The 26,518-nt window shown below is 46.5% G+C and overlaps 1 protein-coding gene across 1 annotated transcript in view; it reads right to left on the bottom strand.

Annotated features, from left to right (window-relative positions):
* Positions 1-5,098: 5,098 nt before the first annotated feature.
* CSMD2 (CUB and Sushi multiple domains 2) overlaps positions 5,099-26,518 on the bottom strand; it is a 669,690-nt gene continuing 648,270 nt past the window's right edge. The window contains exons 62-71 of the mRNA XM_060142710.1: positions 26,125-26,198; positions 23,023-23,134; positions 22,257-22,436; positions 14,939-15,004; positions 13,574-13,735; positions 11,949-12,061; positions 10,003-10,090; positions 8,477-8,615; positions 8,078-8,293; positions 5,099-5,217 (exon numbers count right to left, since the gene is read on the bottom strand). Coding sequence (XP_059998693.1) covers positions 8,134-8,293; positions 8,477-8,615; positions 10,003-10,090; positions 11,949-12,061; positions 13,574-13,735; positions 14,939-15,004; positions 22,257-22,436; positions 23,023-23,134; positions 26,125-26,198 — 1,094 coding nt within the window. The 3' untranslated portion in view covers positions 5,099-5,217; positions 8,078-8,133. The remainder of the gene's footprint in view (positions 5,218-8,077; positions 8,294-8,476; positions 8,616-10,002; positions 10,091-11,948; positions 12,062-13,573; positions 13,736-14,938; positions 15,005-22,256; positions 22,437-23,022; positions 23,135-26,124; positions 26,199-26,518) is intronic.

Below are 26,518 nucleotides of genomic sequence, written 5' to 3'. Positions count from 1 at the left end.
TTTTATATTGGAGTATAGTTGATTTCCAACATTGTGTTAGTTTCAAGTGTACAGCAAAGTGATTCAGTTATCCATATCCATATATATATCCATTCCTTTTCAGATTCTTTTCCCATATAAGTTATTACAGAATATTGAATAGAGTTCCCTGTGCTATACAGTAGGTCCTTGTTGATTATCTATTTTATATATAGTGGTGTGTATATGTTAATCCCAAACTCCTAATTTATCCCTCATCCTCTTTACTTCTTTATTTGATTTTTTTCTTAAGTGCTTTAATTTTCTTTCTGTATGTCTTTATTATACTTTCTTTCTGTGTCTATTATCTCTAGGACACTTTGCAGGTTGGTCTTAATTTCTAAACTATTGCTTTTTTTGGTAAGCTCTCATTTTACTTCTTCCTGTTATATGTCCATTTGTAGTTTGAGTTTTTTAACTTATTTGTGTTGCACTGTAATATTTGCAATTGCCTGTTTAATTATGGTTAATTAATGTTGGAATGCTTTTAAAAATGATTCTTGTCCTTTATTTCTTAAGGGAGTATTTTCATTAGCTAAAACGTTTTACTACTTATTTTCTGTTTTGTTCTTATAGAAACATTGTAGGTATGTTGAGTGCCCCTTTTCTGTCCATGATAAAATAAATGTAGAGGATTTTCCTAGACCAGGAATAACAGGTGATCCTATTGGAGTGAGGGATGGAGTAATTTGGGTTCTTATTTGATTTCTTAGTTCAAAGGCATGCTCTTCTTTTGGTGTTGGGTGATCTTACAGGCACTGTCTCACAGGCACTGTCCCTCTGTGTCCTTAGGCTTATGAAAGCCTGTCCTAGCATAATGTTTGGGAGTGTTCCTCACTCTAAGGGGTGTCTAGAAATTGTATGCAATTTATTATAAAGTGTTTCTATTCTGGGTGAATTTATATTTGGAACTTAGATTTAATACTTGCTACTTTGCCCTCCCAGCTCCTAATCCACCAGTAGCCTGTGTTTTACAACAGTCCAATTCCTGACCTTGAATCCCAGCCAAGGTACTGATATCCCTGATGGGAGGGCTGGGTCTACACAGATGGTTCTCTGTGGCCAGGAGGTAAATACAAGACATTATGTCCCAGATGAAATGCGATTTTTAAAACTGGGAACGTTCATATAAATCAGGTTACTGAGGTGACTGGGGGACAATGGGATCCAGGATGCAGTGCAAAAGTGAAGGACAGTGGGAGTTGGGAACCCGAAGGTAGTCTGGATGAAATTTCCATGAAAATGATGACTTCTAATATATATATGCATTTAGAGAAGGAGACTCCTAGTTCCTGCCAGTCTTTCCTTCCCTTCCTCACCTCTCCTTTAGCAGCCTTTGCTCCTGGATGACCCTCCTGATTTGGCCTTTTTCTGCTATAGATTCCTTCTGCTTAAGCCACCTGCCCTTTAGACTGCAGTCCTTAGACCCTGACCTCCTCAGTTCAGGCCAGACCCCATCCTGAAGGGGAGCACCTTCTTTGTCCCCAGGATTCTGTCCTAAGCCGACCTGGGCATCACTATAATTAAAAAATTATTTATTATTATTTATGCCATTGTGTGTATATATACACACACATACATTATATATACATGTATATATACACATACACATTTTCTTTATCCGTTCATCCATTGACGGACACAAGTTATTTCCATACCTTGGTTATTGTGAATAATGCTGCAATGAACATGGGAGAACAGATATCTCTTCGAGATAGTGATTTCATTTTCTTTGGATATACAGAAGTGGAATTGCTGGATCATATGGTGGGTTCTATTTTCAATCTTTTGAGGAACCTCCACACTGTTTTCCATAGTGGTTGCATCATTTTACATTCCCAGCAACAGTGCACAAGGATTCCAATTTCCCTACATCCTTACCAACACCTGTTATTTTGTTTTGTTTTTTCATGTTTTTTATAGTAGTTATCCTAATGGATGTTAGGTGGCTCTCACTGAGGTTTTGATTTGCATTTCCCTAATGATTAGTGATGTTGAGCATCTTCTCAGGTGCTTGTTGGCCATTTTATATCTTCTTTGGAGAAATGTCTGTTCAAGTCACTTGCCCATTTTTAAATCAGGTTATTTGTTTGTTTGTTTGTTTTCACTGTTGAGTAGTAAGAACTCTTTATATATTCTGGATATTAATCCCTTATCAGATATATGATTTGCAAATATTTTCTCCTGCTCCATAGGTTGCCTTTTCACTCTGTTGTGTCCTTTAATGTACAGAAGTTTTAAATTTTTATGAAGCCCAATTCATCTATTTTACAAAATCATTGCCAAGTCTAAAGTTACAAAGCTTTCCCATGTTTTCTTGTAAACATTTTATAGTTTTAGGTCTTTTGTTTAGGAATTTGATCCATTTTGAGTTAATTTTTGCATATGGTGCCTCCACTATCACTTTTGCTGGGAGTTCCCAACATGTACTGGAGGCAACACAAAGCCATTTAAGAAAGGGATTTCCACATTTCCACTTGACTTTTAGTCCCAAATATCTTTCCTCCCCTTCCCCAACAAACACTTGCCCCTAGCCATGAAAAAGGCCATAAAAAAGGTAAGAAAACCAATGCAAAATTTATATTTTATTTGAATTCAAAAATTTTAAAATTGCTTTCAAATTCAGGAAAGTACCATAATGCAGGACCCCAGGGGGAAGCCTCATATACAGAGACAGATAAATTAAACGTATATACTGCAGACAAGCCAAGGAGGTGTGTAGATTACATATTTACAGCACTTGATGTTTTCTGAAAACCATATTTATACATTTTATTACATTTACAAAAAGGCTTCCACTACCATTTACCTACAATAATGAAAAAAATTTTACACCTTGTTTTTCTTTCTTTTTTGGTACTGTACAAACTTTGTATAATAAAAATATATCTCTGTACAAAAGATTTTTTTGTTGTTTTTGTTTTACTGTTTTTTGTTTTTTTTTGTTTTTTTTGCTTTGCCTCATGGGATGGCGGCGGGTATATGGTGTGAATGGTGGGTGAAGGGCCTAGTTTGCCCTGGTCGCTTCCAAGCCTCTGGAGGTGGAGAGAAAATGCCAGAGGTGGGAAAGGGTAATGCACAGCAGAGTGCTGGGCGCCGCACCAGCATTTGCTCCTTGGGCATCTCCTGGGACTTCACAAGGGGAGGGGTGGAGGCAGGGCTGGAGGAGGAGTCCACTGGTTGGTCTCAGAGGAGTGTAAGAAGTGGGGAAGGGAGCAGCCAATGAGCTTCCTGCATTTGCTTCCAGAGAAAGAGACAGATGAGCATGTGAGTGCGTTTGTCTGGACTGGTCCTCTCCTGCCAAGCCCAGGGATGCTGTGACCCAGAGCAGGTGTGGGCAGCTGGGCTCCTGCCATTGCCAGTTGCATCTGCTGGAAATTGACACTCTCACTTCAGTCCATCTTCACATGAGTCAGATCTCATGGTTTCAACTCAGAATCTGCTTACAAACGAGGTGTCCCTGCCACTCCACTCCTGTATGTTTCCATCTGTCATTCCAACACGTGATCTGAATGAACATCTGAGGCCAGCATGTCACACATGCACAGGGGCTTAAGCCCACAGGGACCTTCCTGAGGACAGAGAAAGGGGCTCTAAATGCCACAGTTTGATTCCCAAACTCATTAGCTTCTCAGCAATACTTAAATGGAATTCATCAATGACCCAAGCATGATGAAACTCTTAAATTAATCAAACCTACTTGCAAGGAGCTGGAGAGAATATGCCTTATTCACTCCATTCTTTTGATTCAGAAGTTCCTAGGGCCTCTGTCTGCTATGGTGAGGGGCTGCTGGGAGCCGAGGGACCAGCACCAGCTCCAGGAAGCCTGGGGTAACGGGTCCTTTCCCTGATGCTGCCAGGGTGGAGAGAACAGGACCCAGATAGGATACGTGGGTCCCCTGCCTGGCCCACCAGCCTTGGCCACAGTCCTACTTAGAGATTCACCTACTCCTCCCCCTTCTATACCCAGATTGCAGCTGGTGTAGTGGACTTTGGAGTCAGACCCACACTTACTAACTGTGTGGCTTCCATCTCTTCACCTTTCTGCCTTCTCATCCATCTGGAATACTATTTCCTATGTTCTGGGGTTGCTGTAAGGTCTAGAAATGAACCACCTAAAGTGTCAGGCACAGAGGAGAAACTCAGTCCACGGTAGCCATTATTTTTGGACCCTGGGGTTGTCTTGCTGTCCTGTCCCTTCCAGCACCTCTCTGATGCGTGCAGACTTGGTGTCCCTGTCTGGGCCACATACCTGTTTCTCTTCTCTTTGTCAGTTAACAGCAAGACTTGACCTTGGGCTCATGGCCAGCTTCCTGCCCTTACCTCCCCTGACGTGCCCTACTTCTTCAGTGTTGCTTTCAACCTAGGAGGACTTTTTATTTTTTATTTTATTTTTTAATTTTTTGCGGTGCGCAGGCCTCTCACTGTTGTGGCCTCTCCCGTTGCGGAGCACAGGCTCCGGACGCACAGGCTCAGCGGCCATGGCTCACGGGCCCAGCCACTCCGCGGCATGTGGGATATTCCCAGACCGGGGCACAAACCCGTGTCCCCTGCGTCGGCAGGCGGACTCTCAAACACTGCGCCACCAGGGAAGCCCTAGGAGGACTTTTAAAATTCACTGGGTTTAGAGCTCAGTAAAATTATGTTAGAAAAAATAGAAACTGATTTCCAAACGATTTCTTAAGATTGTTTTCGGCCCTTGGGGTTATCCTTGCTGTCGTTCTGCAGCTGGGACTGTCCACTTGCAGATGGCTGGTCTCTGCGTACCGACCGCCATGGGATGTATCTGCTAACACATCCACTGCGTCTTCTTTACCTCTTCTCTGTGTTTGTGGGGAGCAGGGCATGGGGCATCTTTCACACACATTTCGCTTTTTTAAGCTTCTGTGGTCTCTTCCGTAGGACTCGACTGAAGGAGAGGTGTGTGTTTGTGTGTGTTCAGGCCCACACACACACGTGCACACCCACAAAATCCTTTGCTGTTTTCAATCCATAATGTCCTTCCTCTGACAGCAGCCAGCCCCTCTTCCTTTAGGGCCCCGAGTCGGGGTGGGGTGGGTGTCCTCTCCAGGGTGATGGGGGTGGATGGTGGCAGGGCAAGGGCCCAAGTCCCAGTAGTAGCAGACACGGGCGGAGAGACAGACGAAGATGGGCACTGGGCACTGTGCCAGGGGAGCTTACTTCCTGTCCCCTGGAGAACTGGGAACAAACGGATCACACCAGAGTTTGTAAAACAATAGGGGCAGTGGGTGAGGGGTGGGAGCAAAAGAAGGCAAGAGGAAAGAGGCAAAGCGAGGAAGGCATAAGGGGAAAGAATGAAAGAAAAGCAGTTGCCGTGATCTTTCCCTTTGCGTTTTAATCCTCCCGAACTAAGGGTGGAGGTGCAGGTAGGAAATACACACAGAAGAATATGTATTTTCCTCGTGTCATTTTCTTCCCCCGGGGAAGGCCAACTTACCTGTCAGCCACAGGAGCCCCAGCGCCTAGGGGCGGCTACACTTTTAGGGGCCCAGGAAAGTGTTTTTAGTTTCTTTCAAAATCAGAAGGAAAAAAGTGAATATAATAATAATGGCCATGTAATAATGAATCCAGCCTGGATTATATTCATCTTTATAACAACATAGTTGTAAAGTACCATTTTTAATTTTAAACAGAGGAAAGGGTCCATGAAAGTCGTACCACAGCCCTGCCCCTTGCTCTCTACTTGCTGACCCCGCAGGCCTCGATGACTTCCCCGTGTGGGGTTTATTTTAACTTCAGCCATTCTTGTGAGGCATCATTTGAATTTATCACCTTGTCACTCATTTTAAATGTATGTGCGTCTATTCAGGGTGGTTTTTCATGCATCGCCTTCCTAAGTCAAGCAACACCTTCTCTGCTCCAGCTCCAGGAGGGCCAGAAGAGAGCAGGGGCCTTCGCGGAGAGCTGTGTGCTGGGCGGGATGCTCCGAGGCCTTGGATGCTGGTGAGGGGCAGTGCGAGGGCTGCCTAGACCTGAAGCAACCAACCCCAGGTGACCCAGAGGTAAGACCTCGTGCACACAGGCACCTGGGACCCAGCGGAGCCGCAGATGTGGAGTGGCAGTGAGGGTGTGTGTGCAGGTCTTGGGACATTCTTGTTTCTTTCCTCTACTGTTCAATAATTCTGCAACTCAAAGTTTGGAGTCACTACAGACCACCTGTAAGGCCTGATTTATGTCATCAGAGGGGATTCTTCTTTTTTCGTTTTTGCTTTCTATTTGTATGAGTAGGAAAAAGTAAAGATGGAGCAGAAAGGTGAAACCTCAGAACTAATTTGGACATGTTAAAATGACCCCACTGGAAGAATTTCTCCTCCTTCTTTAAGTATTTGTTTTGGTGCAGAAAAACTCAATCAATTACTTGTTTGTATTCAATAGTTGCCTTTATATATTCTGAAGATAATTTTTATTTCTTTATGTATAAATTATCTTAGTACCTACCATTTTAAGCTTAGAGTTATGCAAGAGAGATGATCTAGAGAAAAAAAGTGGACCCAAAGAGGGGATGGGAGGGGAAGATGGGGGGCAGCCTGGCAGAGTGCTTAAAGCTGGGATGTTTGAGGGCTGGGCGTATGGTCTGAACTCAGGCTGAAGTGGTGAAAATCCTCCTGGAGTTGTTGTGAGGATGAAAGGAAGCAATGCATGCCAGGGACCGGGCAGTCAGTGCTGGTTAGTGGTTTTACAATCCCTTTCTCTCTCCTGGCATTTACCGGTCCCGCATTTCCCGCCAGCCCACCCCTCACACAGCCTGCTCCCTCCAGGAGCTGCATGCGTATCGGGCCGGGACTGCCCATCGCGTGCGCTGCCACAGACAGGAGCATGGAAGGAGAGCTGTCCCTGCTTAGGGTCTGGCTGATGACTCCCTTGCCCTGTTGGAACCCCACCTCTCTGGGCACTGGGATGCTTCTCCCCAGAGCCGGGCTCACTAAGGTCCGGGAGACACCTGAGAGAGGGCACCTGCATTCCCCAGAAAGTGGGGTATGCGGGAGACGATACGGTTCTCAGAAGGGTGTGGCTTGCACACCTTGTGGGGACAGCTCCTGCAGGTTCCCAGGCCCCAGAAGGAGGGCTATCAGTGAGGAAGGACACAGTGGGGAGTGGCCGTGCCTTCTAGACTTGTCAGCTCCTCCTGGCAGGCCTGTGTGTGTGTGTGAGAGAGGGTGTCCAGTGGACCCATGGGAGCCTCCGTGTGCATCTGCCCCTCTGTCTGTGTAACGGGGGGCCCTCCTGTCTTGCCCAATGCCAGGGATTGCAACTGCCCATCTATTACGCTCTAGGTGATGGATAGTTTTATATGTCAACTGCCTAGGCTCTGGTGCCTAGTTGTTTGGTCAAACACCAGTCTAGCTGTTGCAGTGAAGGAATTTTTTAGATGTGATTAACATTTAAATCCTTAGACTCTGAATAAAGCGGATTACTCTCCATAATGTAGGTGGGCCTCACCAATCAGTGGAAGGCCTGAAGAGAAAGGACCGAGGTCCCCCTTGAGAGGAAGGAATTCACCTCCAGACAGCCTTCGGGCTCCAGATTACAACCTCAGCTCCTGATGGAATTTCCAGCCTGCAGGCCTGCCCTGTGGACTCCAGACTTGCCAGCCTCACAATCCTGTGAGCTAATTCCTTAAAATAAATCTCTCTTCCTCTATATCTATATATACAATACAAACATAAACACAATATGTACATATCTCTCTCTAGAGAGTTTATATATATGTCCATATATATATGTATGCATATATTGTGTATATATATGTATCTCTCTCTCTCTGGAGAGTTCCGACTAATACACCTACTTGGATATTTTGCTGAGCCTAGTGGCTAAGAGCACAGCCTCTGGAGCTGCCTGCCTGCTTCTTATTAGCTGTGTGATCTTGGCCAAGTTAATTCCTTTCTCTGTGCCTCAGTTTTCCCATCTGTAAAAAGGGTGACAACAGTCTCCGACCCAGGTGTACGGAGGTGTCTGCCTCAGTGGCCAGCACAGGGCAGCACTGGGCACTCAGTCCCTCTCACACTGGACGTGTCAGTAGGGGTGTGTGTCTCACCAGCTGCCGGAGGTGGGGCTCTCAGTGGCGGTGACGAAGGCAGCCTGGCCTGGAGGCTATACCGCTGTACACACCGTGCTGACTGTGAGCTCCGCCTCGGTGGCCATGATGTCTGTGGGCTGGATGTTGCGGTCGTACATCGGGTTCTCAAACGTGGCCCGCACATTGGTGTTCTCGTGGCCAGCGTAGCCGTTGAACGGAACTTTGGGTCTTCTCCTGGGAATGAGAGAGCGTGACCAAGACGTCAAGAGAGGAGACTCGGGGCCCTAAGAGGAGAGGGAGGCTCTGTGTTCCCTTCAGAAGGTCACAGCTCGCCTGAGCCAGGAGGGCTCTGGGTGGGTCAGGGAAAGGGAGAGGGCCTGGCACCCGTCGTGCGGCCCTCCTGTCCCTTCCCCGTACCTGTGCTTGTAGAGATAGAGCACAAAGCCCGCGATGATGAGCGCGATGAACGGCACCAGGATCGCGGCCGCCACCGAGCTGCTGTTGGAAGCAAAGTGGCGGCCGATGGACTCGGGGTCTGATTCCAGCAGCCTGAGGTCTGCAAAATCCCAGAGCAGAAACCTCAGGTCACAGACACAGCGGCCACCGTGGTGGGGCTTGGGGTGCTGGTCGGGGCCCCCCAGCTGCCTCCCCCATGCACTGGGCCATCCTCCCTGGAGAAGGGTGGTCAGTCCACACGAGCTGGTCAGGCCTGGGGAAGCCAGTCTGCGGGAGAACCTGAAACCGTGTCCCAGAATAAAACCTTAAAAGAGAGCAGCCCTTTAGAAGCTTCCAAACTTCTTTCGGCCATAGAAAGTTTATCCCATGAAACCTTACAAGGCAGCCGAAATATAAAGCACGCGCAGGTGGACCTGCTCTGGAGGGCGCGGTAGCGGTGCTGAAGCTCCGGCCTCCGAGGGTCTCCCTTCCTCCCCCCACCCCTCGCCCCAGACTGGGCGCGCTCAGAAGACCACGGTGAGAGCCTCTGCCCCTGTCAGCGAACCGAGGGGGTGAGGCTCCGCCGGGCACACCGGCAGTCAGCCGTGAAGCCAGAAGAAGAACTCGGTTTCCTGAGGTCTCTCTGGTGTGTAAGGGGCCAGGGAACTGCCTTCAAGTCTTTGAAGGGCCGCTGTGTGGAAGAGGGAGTGCTTTTAGTCCAGGCAGCTAAGAGGATAGAGCTAGGAATAAGTCCAGGGCAGGAGCAGGGCGGAGTGGGAAGCACAGGGAAGCGGGTTTCCACTTACGCCAAGGAGGAGCTTTCTGAAGGTCAGAGCTGGGAGAAAACGCAGTGCTCTGCCTTGGTAGACAGGGGGTCCCGGGGGACAGGGCAGTCAGCACCTGGGGTGTATCGAGCTGCCCATCAGGCACCCGGGCCTGCCTCCTGTCTCCCCCTGAACTGCTTCCCAGAAGCCAGGACCCCTCCCCACATTAGAGGCTCTGAGTCAAGGCCAGTCTCTGGAGTGAGGATGCCTGACACTGAGGATGCTTGGTCCAGGGTAAAGATGCCAGGGAGGAACTAGGGAAGGAAGCCTCCTTGATGCTTGGTTTTCCCATCTGTAAAATGAGGACAGCAATACCACCGTTCCGGGACTGAGACTGCCCTGAGAGCCCCACGTCGTAATGCTCAGGGGGTCCCGGGGATGCCCGAGGGCTGGCCAGATACTATTGTGGGACGCATCTGAGACCCAATGTCCCTTAAGCTGGGGGCTTTCAACTCCAGGGCTGAGCATGAAACTGTTTGGCAAAAGTTGAGGGTATTATGTATTGCGCTTCCTTCTGGGGAGATATTACACAGCTTTTATCAAAATCTCAAAGTCCCTGATCCAAAAGAGGCTAAGAGCCCCTCTTGGACTGTTGAACTTCACCAACCCCCTGCCCTCCATGCCAACATACAAGTTTCTCCGCCACCCGCACAAGCATACACTCCAGGGACAAATGCTAGTTACCAAGTCTTTGAAAGCCGAACTGCCCAAAGCCTTGGCCCTTGACAGCGCCTTGGTAAATGAAGGTGCCTCCGGAGAACTCTGGGGAGACCTGTGAGGGAGGGAGCAGACAGAGTGAGATGGGAGGCACGCCGGAGGGAGCTAGAGGTCCGGCCAGCCAGGCCGGAGACACGCCCACAGGCACACGGTGCCCACAGGCACACGGTGCCCACAGCTGGGCTCACCTGCCTGCCTGTCATCTCCACTGACATCGGCTCTCTGCCCACCCCCAGGCAATGGCGAGGTGCTGGGGATGGGGCAGGGGCTCCAACTGCTGGTAGGAGGGAGGGAGACATTTTTGTTTCTACTGGTCGAATCACTTAATCTGTCGGTGCCTCAGTTCCTCATTTTAAAATGGGAACAAAAACAGTACTTATGTCATAGGGTTGCTCTGAAGCTTTATATGAGCGAATATAGAACACTTAGAACACTTAATAGGCCCTGAGTAAATGTTAGCTATTATTATTGTGATGAAAACCTGAGTTTTAGAGCACCGCGGAGCAAACCAAACCATGATTAAAATGCATCTAGCAGATTGAACGTACTTTGGAAAGTTCGTCCCAGTTCCAATAGCTATTAATTTGGGGGCGGGTAGTTGGGGACAGTAACTCCTCCTGGCTGTCTCTGTACTTGCCTCTGTGATGCTCGTGTACCAGACACAGACACGTAAACTTGTGGGCTGGGGACTGCTCGGCCGAGGGCGTGCTTGCTTTGAGGATGCTTCTGCTACTGGGGTTCCTTCTGACTCATGCTCCATCCCCAGGTGCAGCTCTCTGTCTGTTGTGCTCTAGGCTGACCACCCCCTGCTGTCCCCCCAAACACACCCTGGGTGACAGAGAAGTGGGCCCGATTGCTGGCTGTAGTCCCAGGCAGCCCTTCCGGCTGTTCCTGGCCCTCCAGAGCGCCATTTACACGTAGCCCTTGGCCCGCACTCCAAGCTCCCAACTTTACCCTTGTTCTCTCCCCTCTGGCCATCCTCCCAGGACAATGGAGTCTGTTGTCCTGGCACAGCTTTTGGACTACTGCTATTGACGCCAGCCAGGACCAGGATACACAAGGGGATCCGTAGAATACTCTCAAGAATCCCGAGGAACTAATCCCATGTACCAGCCCCTGGAGAAGCCACTTGCTTCTCATGTGATTATCAGCAAAGTCACTCAACCCACAGCCCTCTACCAGCCAGTTTTGTCCGTGAGGATCCACCTTGACCCCTCAGCTCTCTGCTCCTCTGGCCCCATGACCTCTTCCTCCTTCCCACCCCTCCGCTTCTAGCTTCAATAATCCAAGACAGGGAAGCTGAGGATGTGACAGATGACTGCTCCACTACCCTGCCTGTGATATTGGAAGGTATGGGCAGAGGAGAATCACTGCAGAACTTCCACCTGAAGAACGCCCTTGCATGGAACAAGTCTTTCCCACAAGAGAATGCAAGAGAGTTGTCTCCTTTCCCCCAGCTCCTGGTGTCTCAAGCTGTGCTAAGTCACCCACAACAGGCATCCTCAAACGTGAGAAGACGCTCAGGGTGCATCTGGGACTCACCACCTTCTCCCAGCTCCCACCACCACGTCGTGACCTTCAACTTGCTTGAGTTTACTCATGTACTGCCAGCCTCCAATCTCTTGCTTCCTGCTTACACATCAGAACCTACTTCATCTCGCTCAGATGCACTGACCTTTAGACTCTCAGCCTCCTGGCCCTTGCTATGTTTTCCTGTGCCCACTTCACTAGCAGATGAGGACTCCCTTGCTCCCAGTCCTGGCCCCAAAGAAACCCTCCTCCCAAGTTTCCATGTTGATCCAAAGAGTTTCCACCAACTTCTCCCCTCGTCCTCCCTACCAGTGATCTGGGAATCAGGGATGGGGCAAGGGCACAGGGAGGTCAAGGACTGAGTGAGGTTTTGCTGAACTTACATGCCCATCTAAGGCCCAGTGATCACCTTTGAACTTATTCACAAAGACCTCCACAGGCCCTGTAACCTGGTAAACTTGGAGGAGGAGATGGGAATCTTCTTTCTTGTAAATTCCTGGGAAAAGAAAGTTCAGAGGGTACACTTGAAAGATCCAGGAAGATTTCAAAACCCAAGTCTGTGGGTATGTGGGTGTGAGTGTCTGAGTGGGATTCCACGTGTAGATGTTGGTGTCTACATCCCGTGTATAACTGGCGTTAGGTAAGTGTAGTGTGTCCTGTGAGTTTGTGCAGGCTGAGTGTGAGGATACACGAGAATGTGCATGTGTGTGTTAATAATCAGCTGGATTATGACCTGTGGTTGTGCTCCTGTTTATACATGCATGTGTGAGAATAAAGGGAATTGGATTTTGTATATGTTACGGGGTCAGTTAATGCGTGGGTGTGTTTACAACTCAGTGGGTACAGGAATACATGAGGGCATGTATATGGGAGTGTGTGAATGTGTTTAGGACTATGGCTTAGAGCCACTGAGTGAATATGAACGTTAGTTGTGTTTGTGTGTGTGTGCATGAATGAGTGGCTGTGACTACACGTGGGGTTGTGTATTCATGTGTACAGTCATTCACTCATGCATCCATCGTTCTACCCATCTATTCGAATAAACACTTGCTTTCCAAGATATTCAGTTTTTCTGATTATAGAAAATTTGAAAATTGGGGAAATTTTGGAAAATGCAGAGATGCATGAAGAAAGAAAATTCACTCCTGATCTCACTTCTGAGAAATAACCACTGTTAATATTTTGGTGTAATTACTTCCAATTTCCTTTCTTATGAATATAATTTTTTCCTTCAAAAACCGGAGTCCCATTTTAAATGCATTGTAGTAGGTGTATTTTCTCCCAAACTGGCATAATATTTTATCCGGCAGACATACTATAATTAATATATCCATTTCTTTTGAGACAATTTTCTATTCCCAGGTTTTATGTTATGGAAATAGCCCTGTAATGTGAACATTCTTTATTGGTAAATGTTTGATTCCCTCTATAACTATTTCTTATCATAAAATTTCGTAGAAGTGTAATTAATGGGGTCAGTCATTTTCACGGCTCTTGATACAAGTTGCCAAATTATTTTCTAGAACTATACTATTTTATACTTTGACCAGCACTGCCTTAGTACCTTCACTGGGCTAGCGCCAGAGTTTATTGCTTAATAAAATCTTAGTGGGATAAGTGGAAAGTGACATTTTATGTTTACTGTTTTTTGATTATTGCGAAAAATGTTTTTTCCATTTGTTTATTAACTGTCTGTACTTTGGCTCCTGGGAGTTCTCTGCCCCTATTTTTGGTTCAGTTTTTAGGGATATACGTCTCCTTTTTCTTTATTTGTAAGAGTTCTTTGTATGTTCAATTTATTAATGTTTGTCATCTAACCATTTCCCTTTTGTCTGTGGTGCTTTTATCATGTAAACAAAGATGAATAGACACTTCCTCTTCCCCTGCCTACCAGACTAGCCCTGCAAGATAGTACAAGGAAGTGACAGTAGACTCTCGTTCTCGTGAAGAGCGTGTGCCCATCACCCACACCATCCACAGGCTTTCCCAGAGCTGGCCTGCCCCTTACCAGCCAAGTGCAGCTCCACGCCGCTGTGGTCAATCATGGTGGCGTTGACCTTGCTGTTGATGACCTGGAAACCGGTCACTCTGAGCATGGCTGGCTGCTTCTTCCCCTGGTACTCATAGGTCCCTTTCCATAGGGAATTCTTTGCAAAAACATCCCCAGGAACTAGAGGAATTGAGAAACAGATGTGAGAGGGGCTTTCACGTGTGCTGGTGGAATTGAGGCCACCTGATGACTGACCCCAGTTCACTCCCTGAGAAACATCAAACACGCAGGAGGTGGTGGAGTGTTCTGGCCTCCTTGTGATGCCCTGTGTCTCAGAGTGGATGGGTGGAGGGAAAGAGAGAGAGAGAGAAAGTGGATAAAGAAAAGAGAGAACATGAGGGGATGGGGGAATGAACTAGAAGAAAGAGGAAAATAAAAGGAGGGAAGGGGTTGAAAAGACGGAGAAAGAGAAAAAGAGAGGAGAGAAAACCAATGTCATAAAATAGGAACATGGACTAATGGGGTCAGGCAGATCTGGAGTCTCATTTTGGCTATCAATGCTCAGTTGTTTGATTACATACAAGAGTCTCCACTTTCTCACCTGTGTAGGCCACATCTGTACTTCTGTAAATGGGGCTGTCCTGCTTATCTCGTCAGGGGCTAAATGATTGTATGTCACATGATGTTGGGCACATAATGAACGATAGCAACCCAAATTGTTATTTATCCTTATAATAATTTTCTAAGGAGAGTATTATGAGCCTTATTTTAACAAAAGGTAAACTGAAGCTCCAGAGGTGAAGTTTCTTTGTCCAAGGACACAGCTGGTCAGTGACCAAAATGGAACTTTAATTGAGTTTGATGTCAAATCTAGTTTTCTTTCTTGTATAACACACATGCTAATATGGTAAATAAAAGTATAAGGTTCAAAAAAGGATATGATAGTCTAGAATAATTTTGCATTGGTCAGGCCATACCTCAGTTCTGTGCCCAGTTCTGGACATCACACTTTGAAAGACACAATACCTGTCTTAAAAATGTAACCATTTCCAGCACGCTCCCTAGGCAGGACCTGGGTGTATGTGTCTGACCACACACTGGCCAGCCCTGTGCCAGAAGAGGTTGGCTCCAGAGCTTGAAGCTCTGGACATGTTTCTAGAAGGCTTTGGCTCTCAATTCCGGATGCAGTTCCTGCTTCCTTCAAGCTCACTTCCTCCTGAGGTCTGCCTGGGGTTGGGAGGTGGGTGGGGAAATCTGTTCGGCTCTATAGACTGTTTTCACACCCTCCTACTGGGTACACAGAAACTCATGTGCATGTTTCTGGGTAAGTAGGTGAAGGAAGCAATACCAGTTTCTTGAGCCAAAGATCTAGAGCATACCTACCTGAAGCTTGAGTGAGCGGAGGCTCCCGGGCAGTGTTGATGGGTCTCCCACTGGGCCGGACCTCTGCTGGGGAAAGAGGATGGAAGAAAACAGGTTCACCCTCTGGTCTATGTTCTATTGGAAAAATAACGGTCAGCTCTCTGACATTAGGTCAGTGGGTTCTTTGAGATCTTGCTTTGGACTCATCCTCTTAGACCCGGAGGTGGGCTACTTTGTCTGGTGAGATGTAAAGAGTTTAAAGGAAATCCACTTACCAATTATAGTCATTGAAATATTAAGCAAAAAGTTAGAATATAGCTATATATGTGATTTTTTATTACTGCATTAAATAACAGAACCTAGTAGTAGGTCCAGTAACTATTCTAATCTTGAAGTAGTCAGGAACATAAACAACATTTCTTTCTTTTTTTTGTCCATGCCACACGGCATGCAGGATCTTAGTTCCCTGATCAGGGATTGAACCTGTGTCCCCTGCAGTGGAAGCGCGGAGTCCTACCTACTGTACCGCTAGGGAATTCCCAACGACATTTCGTGATATCCATAACTATTGTAGCGTAATGTGGAAATCTCTGCAGTTTCTACTGGTGACAAATTTATAGGTATTGCTAACACTACTACAAGTTTTTGTCTATATCCTAAATTAAAGAAATGCTAAATTTCAGTAAGAGGTAAAGGAAAACAAAGATGTCTATTTCGCATCCTAGCACACGGATCTGCTGAATGCCACGACTGAGGACCCTTGGTTGAAGGGCCTCTGCTCTCCTCCCAGAGGTCTGGTACAAAGGACGGCCTTCCGCCAGCCAAGAGTGAAGTGCCTAAGCTCTAGTAAGGGTCTCAGTGGAGTGCTTCCCTCCCCTGGAGTCGCGATATGAAGACAGGGAAGCCCTCACAGGCAAAGGCAAAGGAGAAGGCTTTGGGCCTGAGCCCGACAGCCTAGGTTCCGGTCCCAGCAGTGCTACTTAGTGATTGTGTGACCTCAACTAGTCACGTCACCACTCAGGGTCTTGTCTCCTCATCTGAAACATGGGAAAACACTGAAACATATCTCACAGGTTTATGCTGAATAAATGTGGTTATGAACGTGAAAGTCACAGTCAATAAATATTAATGTCTTTTCTTCTTTTGCAGAGAAACAACAGAAATATCTGTCTTGTTGCTAAGTAAAGGGGGGGACTCCCCCTACTGTCTCCAACTCTGAGGTCAGCTTATGTTCGGGTGTACAGAAGGCTGTGGACATATTTTCCAAGTGACTCCATGAAGGCACACCTCTGAACAAAAGGCCTTTATTGTCTTAGGTTTTCTAAGATGAAGGGAATATAGAGGGAGAAAGCATTTTATGTGCCAGACACTGTGCTAGGCACTTTATTCATGTCATTTCATTTACTCCTTCTCTCAGAACTGTGAGGTAGACATTATTGTCTTCATTTAATAGAAGAGAAACTTGTTAGAGGCAGAGAGGTGAAGGGACTTACCCAGGGTCTTATAGTAAGGGGTGGAGTTGAGATTCAACTGCATCTAAAGCATTTTGTATTTTTAAATGCAAGTACCTATTATAGCTTAAAAAAATACTTAAGAATAAATGTAAACAAGAAAGTGCAAGACTGTACATTGAAAATTACAAACCGTCACTGAAAGAAATTAAAGATCTAAATAAATGGAAAGATATCCCATGCTCATGGCTTGGAAGACTTAATATTGTTCAAATGGCAATACTCCCCAGATGGACCTACAGATTCAACACCACCCTTATCAAAATCCCAGCTGTCTGTTTGCAGAAACTGACAACCCATTCCTAAAATTCATATAGAAATAAAAGAGGCCCAGAATAGCCAAAACAATCTTGCAAAAGAGGAGCAAAAAGGAGGACTTAGACTTCCCAACTTCAAAACTTGCTGCAAAGCTACAGTAATCAGGACTGGGTGGTAATGGTATAAGGACAGTCATACGGATCAGTGGAATAAAACTGAGGATCCTAATGTAAGCTCACACATTTGTGGTCAAATGGTCCTTGAAAAGGGTGCCAAGACAATCCAATGAGGGGAGAATAGTCTTTTCAACAAATGGTGCTGGGACAGTTGGATATCCGCATGCAATAGCATGAATTTGGACCCCAAAACTCTTAGAAGAAAACACAGGTACAAATCTTTGTGACCTTGGATTAGGCAATGGTTTCTTTTTTTTTTTTGCAGTACGCGGGCCTCTGACTGTTGTGGCCTCTCCCGTTGCGGAGCACAGGCTCCGGACGCGCAGGCTCAGCGGCCATGGCTCACGGGCCCAGCCGCTCTGCGGCATGTGGGATCTTCCCGGACCGGGTCACGAACCCGTGTCCCCTGCATCGGCAGGCGGACTCTCAACCACTGCACCACCAGGGAAGCCCTGATAAGGGTCTTATATTCTAGATATATAAAGAACAGTTGAAGGGACTCTGGACCAAGATGGCAACATAGGAGGCTCCTGAGTTCCCCTCCTCCCACGGATACACTGAATGTGCAGAAGAAAACAGATCCACTCTCTCCGAGAGAAATCCAGAAACTAGCTGAGTGACACCTACACATTGGGTGACTGAGAAAATACCCACATCAAAACAGGTAGGAAAGGCTGAGACACATTCTTGAAATAAACCCCACACCTGGCACGGCACCATACAATCAGGAGGGACTCCCAACTCCCAGCTTTTCCCTGAGGGTGTTGAGTTTGTACCACACGTCTAGCACCCTGACTTTTAAGGATGCCATCTGAGGGATGGGTGCCCAAACCACCTAGCTCTGAAGGCCAATGCGGCTTGGGGCTTGTGTTCATGAGTTCCACAGGACTACAGCAAACAAGGAAGCAGTTTTTAAATGGACACAGTAGAAACCCCTGTGGCTATATATATACCTGGTCTCACACTGAGGGAGCAGGTAAAAATGCACATCTCCCAGTTTCTCCCTGGAAGGGGTCTGACTGCATACTTTTCCAACTGTTGCCTGAGAGTCTGCTTCTAATCAGCCTGCATCTAGGTGCTGACCTCTGTGGGACACTGATGGGTCTTGGTACACCCTCAACTACTGGGAGCCACTAGGAATAAAGACGACAGCTTGGACAATCACAAAGGTTTGGGAGGCACCAGGAGATTGGGCTGCACTGACTGGTGAGGTTCATTGCCTAAACGAGGCCGGTCGGTCTGTGAAGACTGGGTGGGAGAGCTGCCTGTTTTATCTAATGAGTAGAAACCAACACAGAGAATCAGGGAAAGTGAATCAACAAGGGAAAATGTTCCAAACCATATAATAAGATAAATCTCCAGAAACGGATCCTAATGAAACAGTGGTAAGTGATTGACCCAATAGAGAGTTCAAAATAATGGTCATAAAGATGCTCACTGAGGTCAGGAAAGCAACGCACAAAGCAAGAATTTCAACACAGAGACAATATTTTAAAAGTACCAGATGGAAACCATAGAGCTGAAAATATAATAATTGACCTGGAAAATTCAATAGAGGGGTTAAACAGCAGGGGTTTAAGTGGAAGTGAAAATCTAACATAAAAACACATGAAAGTATAAAACTCATTGGTAAAGATAAATATATGATTAAATTCAGAATACTCTAATATTGTAATGTTAGTGGGTAAATCACTTGTAACTCTAGTATAAAGGTTAAGAGACAAAAATGGTAACAATAACTATAACTACAATAATTTTTAATGGATATACAATATAAAAGATGTAAATTGTGACATCAAACACATAAAATGTGGGGGACTGTAAAAACACGGAGCTTTTGTATGCATTCCAAGTTAGGTTGCTATCAGCTTAAAAAAAGACTGTTGTAAATATGTGTTATGTAAGCTTCGTGAAAAACACAAAGCATAACCTACAGTAGATATACAAAATATAAAGTGTGAGGAATCAAAACATTGCCCTTGTACCAAAGTCACACAAGGACACTTCAAGAAAAGGAAATTCCAAGCCTGTATCCCTGATGAACATACACGCAAACATCCTCAAGAAAATATTAGCAAACCAAATGAACTGTACATTAAGAGGATCATACACCATGATCAAGTGGGATTTATTCCTGGGATGAAAGGATGGCTCAATATACACAAACCGATAAATGTGATACTTGCGCACTGTTCGTAGGAATGTAACAGTGTGGAGGTTCCTTCAAGAATTAAAAATAGATAGTGTAATCATAAATGTAAAGGATCAATAGTCAAATCTAACGTATAATTATGTAAAGGAATAATACGAAATTTTTAAAAGCTGGACTGCTGTTAGAGGAGCAGACATGAATAGTAGATATTCTCTGTAATGAAGAAAATAATAATGTAAACCAGTACAAGGATATTTTTATTCTACAAAAAAAGAATTAAAAATAGAAATACCATATGATCCAGCAATTCCATTTCTATATATCCAAAGGAAGTGAAATCTCTGTCTTGAAGAGATGTTCACTGCAGCATTATTCACAATAGCCAAACTATGGAAACAAACGAAGTGTCCATTGATGGATGAGTGGATAAAGAAAATGTGGTGTATACATACAATGGAATATTACTCAGCCTTAAAAAGAAGGAAATCCTGCCATCTGTGATAACATGGATGAATTTGGAGGACATTACGCCAAGTGAAATAAGCCAGACAGAGAAAGACAAATATTGCATGCTACTACTTACATGTGGAATCTAAAAGTCAAATTTATAAAAAGAGAGTAGAATAGTGGTTGTCAGGGGCTGGGGGGAGGGGGAGATAGGGAGAGGCTGGTAAAAGGATACAAGCTCTCAGTTATAAGATGTATAACATGGTAACTATAGTAGATAATACTGCATTGTATAATTGAAATTTGCTGAGAGAGTAGAACTCGTGTGCTCTCATCAAAAAAAAAAAAGATAAATACGTGAGGTGATGGATGTGTTAACTTGATAGTGGGAATCCTTTCACAATGTATATCAAATTATCATGTTGTATACTTTAAATATATTTCAATTTGTTTGTCAATTATACCTCAATAAAGCTGGAAAAAAGAAATCAACAGGACATAAAGGAGTTCTTACAACTCAACAATAAAAAGACAAATAGCCCAATTAAAAAATGGGCAAAGGATCTGAATAGACTTTTCTCCAAGGAAGATACACAAATGGCCAATAAACAAATGAAAAGATGCTCCACATTAGTAGTCATTAGGGAAATGTAAACGAAAACCACAATGTAATACTACTTTATACCCACTTAGGATGGCTATACCCAAAAAGCTGGACAAGGGCTTCCCTGGTGGCACAGTGGTGCCAGACTCTCAGTCTGCCTGCCGATGCAGGGGACACGGGTTCGTGCCCCGGTCCGGGAGGATCCCACATGCCGCGGAGCGGCTGGGCCCGTGAGCCATGGCCGCTGAGCCTGCGCGTCCGGAGCCTGTGCTCCGCAACGGGAGAGGCCACAGCAGTGAGAGGCCCGCGTACCGCAAAAAAAAAAAAAAAATAAGCTGGACAATAACAAGTGCTGGCAAGGATGATGTAAGAAATTAGACCCCTGGTGCATTGCTGGTGGGAATGTAAAGTAAATGTAAAGGCACTTTGCAAAATGCTTCCTTACACTGTTAAACATTGAGTTATTCTATTCCTGGATATATACCTAAGAGAACTGAAAACAGATATCCAAACAGAACATGTACATTTATGTTCAAAGTAGCATTATTCATAATGGCCCCAAAGTGGAAACAACTGAAATGTTCATCAATGAACAAATGGATAAACAAAAGGTGGTATATCCATCAATAGAATATTATTCAGGCATAAAAAAGAATGAAGTAATTACAACATGGATGAACCTCGTTACAACATGGATGGACCTTGAAAAAATTATGCTAAGTGAAATAATCCAGACACAAAAGGACAGATATCATATGATTCCACTAACATGAGGTACCTAGAATCAGCAAATTCATAGATATAGGAAGTACAATAGAGGTTATTAGGGGCTGGAGAGTAAGGGGAATGGAAAGTTATTGTTTAATGGGTACAAAGTTCTTGTTTGGGACGATGAGAAGATTCTGGAAATGGATAGTGGTGATGGTTGCACAATATTGTGAATGTACTTAATGCCATTGAATTGTACACTTTAAAATGGTTAAAATGGTAACTATTATGTTTTGTATATTTTACCACAATTAAAAGTTAAATGTACTCTAAAAAAGAAAAATTATACCACTACCATTTGTGGAACACAAAGATTACTTTCCCTAAGTAAAAGAAATTTACAACAATTCATACAATGAAAATACATCATTAAATTCTAGCTCTGATAAAGGCACTGAACCTGAAGCCTTCTCTCTCTGAGGGGCAGGACAGCAGGGTACTTAAGAGCATGGATTCTGAAGTTAGACCTGCAGGGTTTGAATCTCAGCTCGCTCCCTTTACCAGCTGGTGACCTTGGGGCAGTTACTTAACCTCTCTGTGTGTCAGTTTCCTCATATATTAAATGAGGATACGAGTAACACCTGCCTCATAGGATGACTGCAAGGATTGAGTTAGTACACGAAGTACTTAGAACAATACCCAGAATGTGGTGAGGTCAGCACCCGTAAGAGACATCTTACTGAATGCCATCCTAGCACCAAACCCATCCTTTATCCTTGCTGGATTCTTTACTTAAGACTGGACTCAGATTACCTTCTCCAGGAAGCCTTCCCTGATTCTCCCCTCCCCCTTAGGCTGAATTAGTGCCTTTTCCAGCATCCCCACAGCATTCAGTGCATCTCTGTGTTCCTGAAGGTACTGTTATATCTGATAATGTGTGTGTCTTCCACAGCTGAATGTGAGCTCCTTTAGGGCAGGGTTTGTGTCTTTCACCTCCCCATCCCCCATGCCCAGCACAGCCACACACAGTGATAATGCTCAATAAATAGAGAAGGAATGAATGAAGAAGAGGGGGAGGGAGGTGTAAGACGTTGCGGTAACCCGGAGGGATCTGTGAGTGGGTACTGTTTTATCAAGGTTATGATAGGCATACATGCATATCGTGTTATTCCCGTTTAGTGGGACACAGAGCTTTTCTCCATCTGATGATTAAGTGTAATCCTTAAACTACCGTATCCTTAGCGCTGGGCAGAGTGTTTACGCTCATGCAGAAGGTAGCAAGGTGAAACTTGGGATGGCGTCACTCTGTGCTCCTTAGACTACTCTGGTTTGATCTCCTAGACTCAACACCTCAGGAGAACAGAAGCAGCCTCCAGCTTCCGGAAATTACATTTCTTTCTTCTCTTTGGCCCTCTTTCACTCAAGCTCAGCGGTCCCCTTTGGCCCCCCACCCTGGAGAAGCTCACCGAGGGGGCACACTCACCCAGGCAGACGGGTGGTTTGCCTGTCCAGCTGCCGTCTGCTTTGCATGTGCGGTGCTCGGAGCCGCCCCTGAGGGAGAAGCCCTCCTGGCAGGAATAGATGAGCGTGTAGCCCATGGAGGGCAAGTCCAGGGCCCCAACGTTGGCATGGGTCGGCATCTCTGGCTGCTTGCAGTGGTGGGCTGGATGACAGGGAAGACGCAGCTGGGAGATGAGGGTCTCCAGGAGGCCTCTCCACCACTCCCCTGCTCCTTGATGGGCCACCCGCTTCCCACCCGCTTCCTTTCCCTTATGGGCCCCTTTCAGGTCCAGCATCCCCTTCCCAGCCCCAGCCCCACCCCAGCCTTGATGTCTATACGAGAGGCCAAGATGGAGATCGTGTGGATATTGGCTCAGTCAACCCTGGGGGAACCTAAACCTGCAGCAATTTTCCTGAGGGAAAAGGAGTAATTACGGTCAAAAGCCTGAAATCTTCCATCCTGAGGGCAGGCCTTGTAGTTGTTAGTATTTGCTGCCATGGGAAACTTCTTTCTTTTTCTTTGCGAAGGTATAGGAATTGCCTTCTAATATCAGAAAGGCTTCTGTATGTAAATATCTTCTGTGGGGCTCCAAGGGGTAAGGAGTACAAAGAGACCAATACTGGTCCCAATGAGGAGTTGTGAGCTCTCTGTCATTCAGAGCACTCAAGCATCTCATAGATGCCCAGCTGGGGGAGATTATGAGTTGCCAGGAGGAGTTGTCTGGGCTGTAGGCGAAATTTCCACTCACAGACACAGTCGGGCGGGGTTCCGCTCCAGGTCAGGTTGGGAAGACAGGTCCTGGTGGTGGAGCCCTGGAGCAGGTAACCTTTCTGACAACGGAAGAGCACGGTGCTTCCAACCTGCGGCCAGGACGAAGTTCCCACAATCACCTTCCATCCAGCGACGCTTCATACCTGTCACCTGACTGCTTACTTTCCCACGACATTACTCCAACCCACCCTTCTGTTTCTCTGCCTGATTAAATCTTATTTACCCCTTGAGGCAGCTTACGTTATGCCTCTTCCACAAGGCCTCACCCAATTCCCTGGGCCAAATCAACACTCTCATAGGATATATCATATGCTGCTGCGGGGGGCTGAGCGTCTGACCCAGAATCAGAAGACCCTGGGTTTGAGTTCTGGTATCTACACTTACTCACTGGATGCCAGGCTGCACGAAACTCTCTACACCTTAGCCTTCCTGTGTAGAGCTGGGATGAGCAGCCCTGCCACACTACGCTGGAATGTCGTGACACTCAAATGTGAGGTAGATTTGAAAGCATTTTATGAAATGTGAAGAACTGTGCAAAGTAGAATATTACTGTGTGTGTCTCTTCCCTCCATGAATCTATAAATTCTTTTAGGACATGTCCCCTATAAAATCTGGAGCTACACTTTGTAAAACATCTCTTGAGCAGAATTGCTACCCTCCCTGCATCCCTCCCTCTGCTCCACTAGCCCCTCACCGTCTGACCTGACATTCCCTGCAGCCACCAGCTCCATCTCTCCATCTCTAATCCGTGCGGCACCATGCTGCCTGATCAGCTTCTGAAACTGCAACTCGGATCACACTATTTCCCAGCTCAAAACACTCACGTGTCTCTATTACCTCTGGGAGCAAACTGAAACGCAAGGTGAAACCTAATTTCCACTCCCTTCCTCCACGCCCATCACCTCGTTCAGCAAATGGTACCCCTATCCACCCAGTTGTGCAAGTCAAAAACTTCAAGTCGTCCTTGATTCCTCCCTTTCCTTCAACCCCTCCATTCAATCCTTCAAGAAGTCTTCTTGGTTCTACCAACAAAATACATCCCGACCCCTTCACATCTCTCTATGTCCAGTGTCGCTACCCTGGCTCAGTCCCACCCTCATCTTTCTCTCAAGATGCTGCAATAATATCCTATTTGTCTAAGTGCTTCCATTCTTAACCCCTATTGTTCATCCTCTCCTCAGGGTCCTGAGTGATAGTTCAAATGATGGATCAGATTAAGTCACCTTCAAATGGTTTCCTATGGCATTTAGAATACAATCCAAAATGCTTATCATGGTCTCAAGGCCCTATATGACCTGGTCCATGCCCTTCTCTTTTCAAAATTTATTATGTGATATTTGGTGCATAGAAAAGAATGTATGGCACATATACAGACATGAATCATCATAATAAACTGGACACCTTCAGTGGAGCCCACCACTCAACCTAAGGGTTAGAACATCATTGACATGTTTGTCATCTGCGTGCTCCTTCCCTGCCCTGTTCCTCAGCTCCCCTCGGCGAAAACCAGTCTCTTGAATTTTGTGTTTTTTTAATTTTTTTTTCCCCGGTACGCGGGCCTCTCACTGTTGTGGCCTCTCCCGTTGTGGAGCACAGGCTCCGGACGTGCAGGCTCAGCGGCCATGGCTCAGGGGCCCAGCTGCTCCACGGCATGTGGGATCTTCCCAGACTGGGGCACAAACCCATGTCCCCCGCATCGGCAGGCAGACTCTCAACCACTGCGCCACCAGGGAAGCCCGAATTTTGTGTTTTTCATTTCCTTGCTTGGCTAAAAAATAATTCTATCACATATGCCTACATATATCTCTAAACAATATAAATTTTTCTTGGTTTTAATCTGTCTAGAAATAGTATCCTACCAGTTTTGACGTTCAACACTATGTTTCTAACAGTCATCCAGAGCTATAGTTCCTTAGTTCCTTAATTGTCACTGCTGTGTGATGAACCATCCTGAGACTACACCAGGATTTTTCTCCTTTCTTGGTAACACGGACGAGAGCGTCTCTGGGGTTGCTTACTCTGGGTCATAGGATGTGTGGATATTTAACTTCACAAGGCAGTGCCAGCCTAGCTCTTCGGCTTCATGTCCTTCTCCTCTCTCTTTAGGTTCCCGACCCGCTGGCTGGCCAGCTTTCTAGTCCTGCAACCTGCCAAGTTCCCTGCCTGAGCGCTCCTCTGCCCTGGCCGTTGCCTCTGCTGGGAACGCCCACCCAGCTCTGCACAGGGCTGGCCCTTCCCACCATGGGCGCCACAGTCCAAGTTTAGGAGGCCTCTTCCCTCACTCCGCTAAACAGCAACCCCCCCACCCCATCACACCCTTTTATATTATGCCGTGTGTAGTGCCTATCGCTCCCAGAAGTGATCTTGTTCATTTATTGTCACCAGCCAGGGAACTCCCGTAGAGCAGGCACTCGGCCTGTCTTGTTCCCACGGTATTCCTAGCGCCTAGAATAGTTCACGGCAGTAAATATTTGATAAATCCCATTGCTAGGTAAGATCCCAGCCCGCCATTTCCGGCTTAGTCCCTGATATCCCCCGAGCACACTGGGTGCTTCAGTTCATTGTCCTGCCTTGAACACACCCATACTCTCCTGCTTCCTTCTGCTCAGAGGGTCCCATCCAGGCTGTCCATATCCTTTCCTTTTGAAGCGCATTCTGAGATGTGTCCCTGGAGCCTGTATCCTGCTGGGACGGGCCTACTGGGCAGGAGACTGTCTCCCGTGTGGCACTCGCTGGCTCCCGCCACCCTGTCTGAGCCCCGTAGGGTATGGGTGCCCTGGGGACAGAAGGTCCATCTGTCTCTCTCATTTCTGTCCCTGCCCCAGTCGCAAGGGGCTGCCGCCAAGTGCCTGTGGAGCTACACGCGAGTCTGTTCTTCCACATCAGCTTCTCGGGTTGGTGTAAACGCCTGCCTGTTTCTGAGGGGGCATCCTGTGCAGCCTGGCTTGAAGAAGCAGGCTGCTTTCTCTCTCCAGCTTCCAAGGTCTCAAGCCCCCTAGTGCTGTCCTGAGTCCTCTGAGACTGATGACAGTGACAAGGACAGAAGGCAGAAAGGCCTGATCTCGGTTGACCTCGTTACCTGGTAGCCCTGGGAATTGTTCTGTATCCCAAACTGTGGCACGCCAGGGTCCGCACACGTGGTCAGCGTGGGGTCTGGATGGCAAAACAAAGAAACAGACCATGGTCAGGGAAGCCTTCATCGCCCCTGCTCACTCTGAGAAACAGATGCGGGATGGAGGATGGAGTCACGCCCTGACTTCCCTGCCCTTGGGAATCTCCCCCCGAGTCATGCCCCGGCTGACAATGATTTCTGGCAGCACATGAGCTGTGGCCACTTCACCTCCTGTTCTGAGTAGCTTAGGGGAGCGCTCGCCCCTTTTCGCAGATGAGACTGATGAAGACAGGGAAGAAAATTCATCATCTCGGGCCCCAAGGAAGGATGCCCACCAGCTGGGACACTCTGCTCCCGGTCA

This window comes from Lagenorhynchus albirostris, chromosome 2 (genome assembly GCF_949774975.1).
Source record: "Lagenorhynchus albirostris chromosome 2, mLagAlb1.1, whole genome shotgun sequence".
NCBI lineage: Eukaryota > Metazoa > Chordata > Mammalia > Artiodactyla > Delphinidae > Lagenorhynchus > Lagenorhynchus albirostris.
Note: the sequence above shows the minus strand (reverse complement) of the source record. Positions and strands in the feature narration are given on the sequence as shown.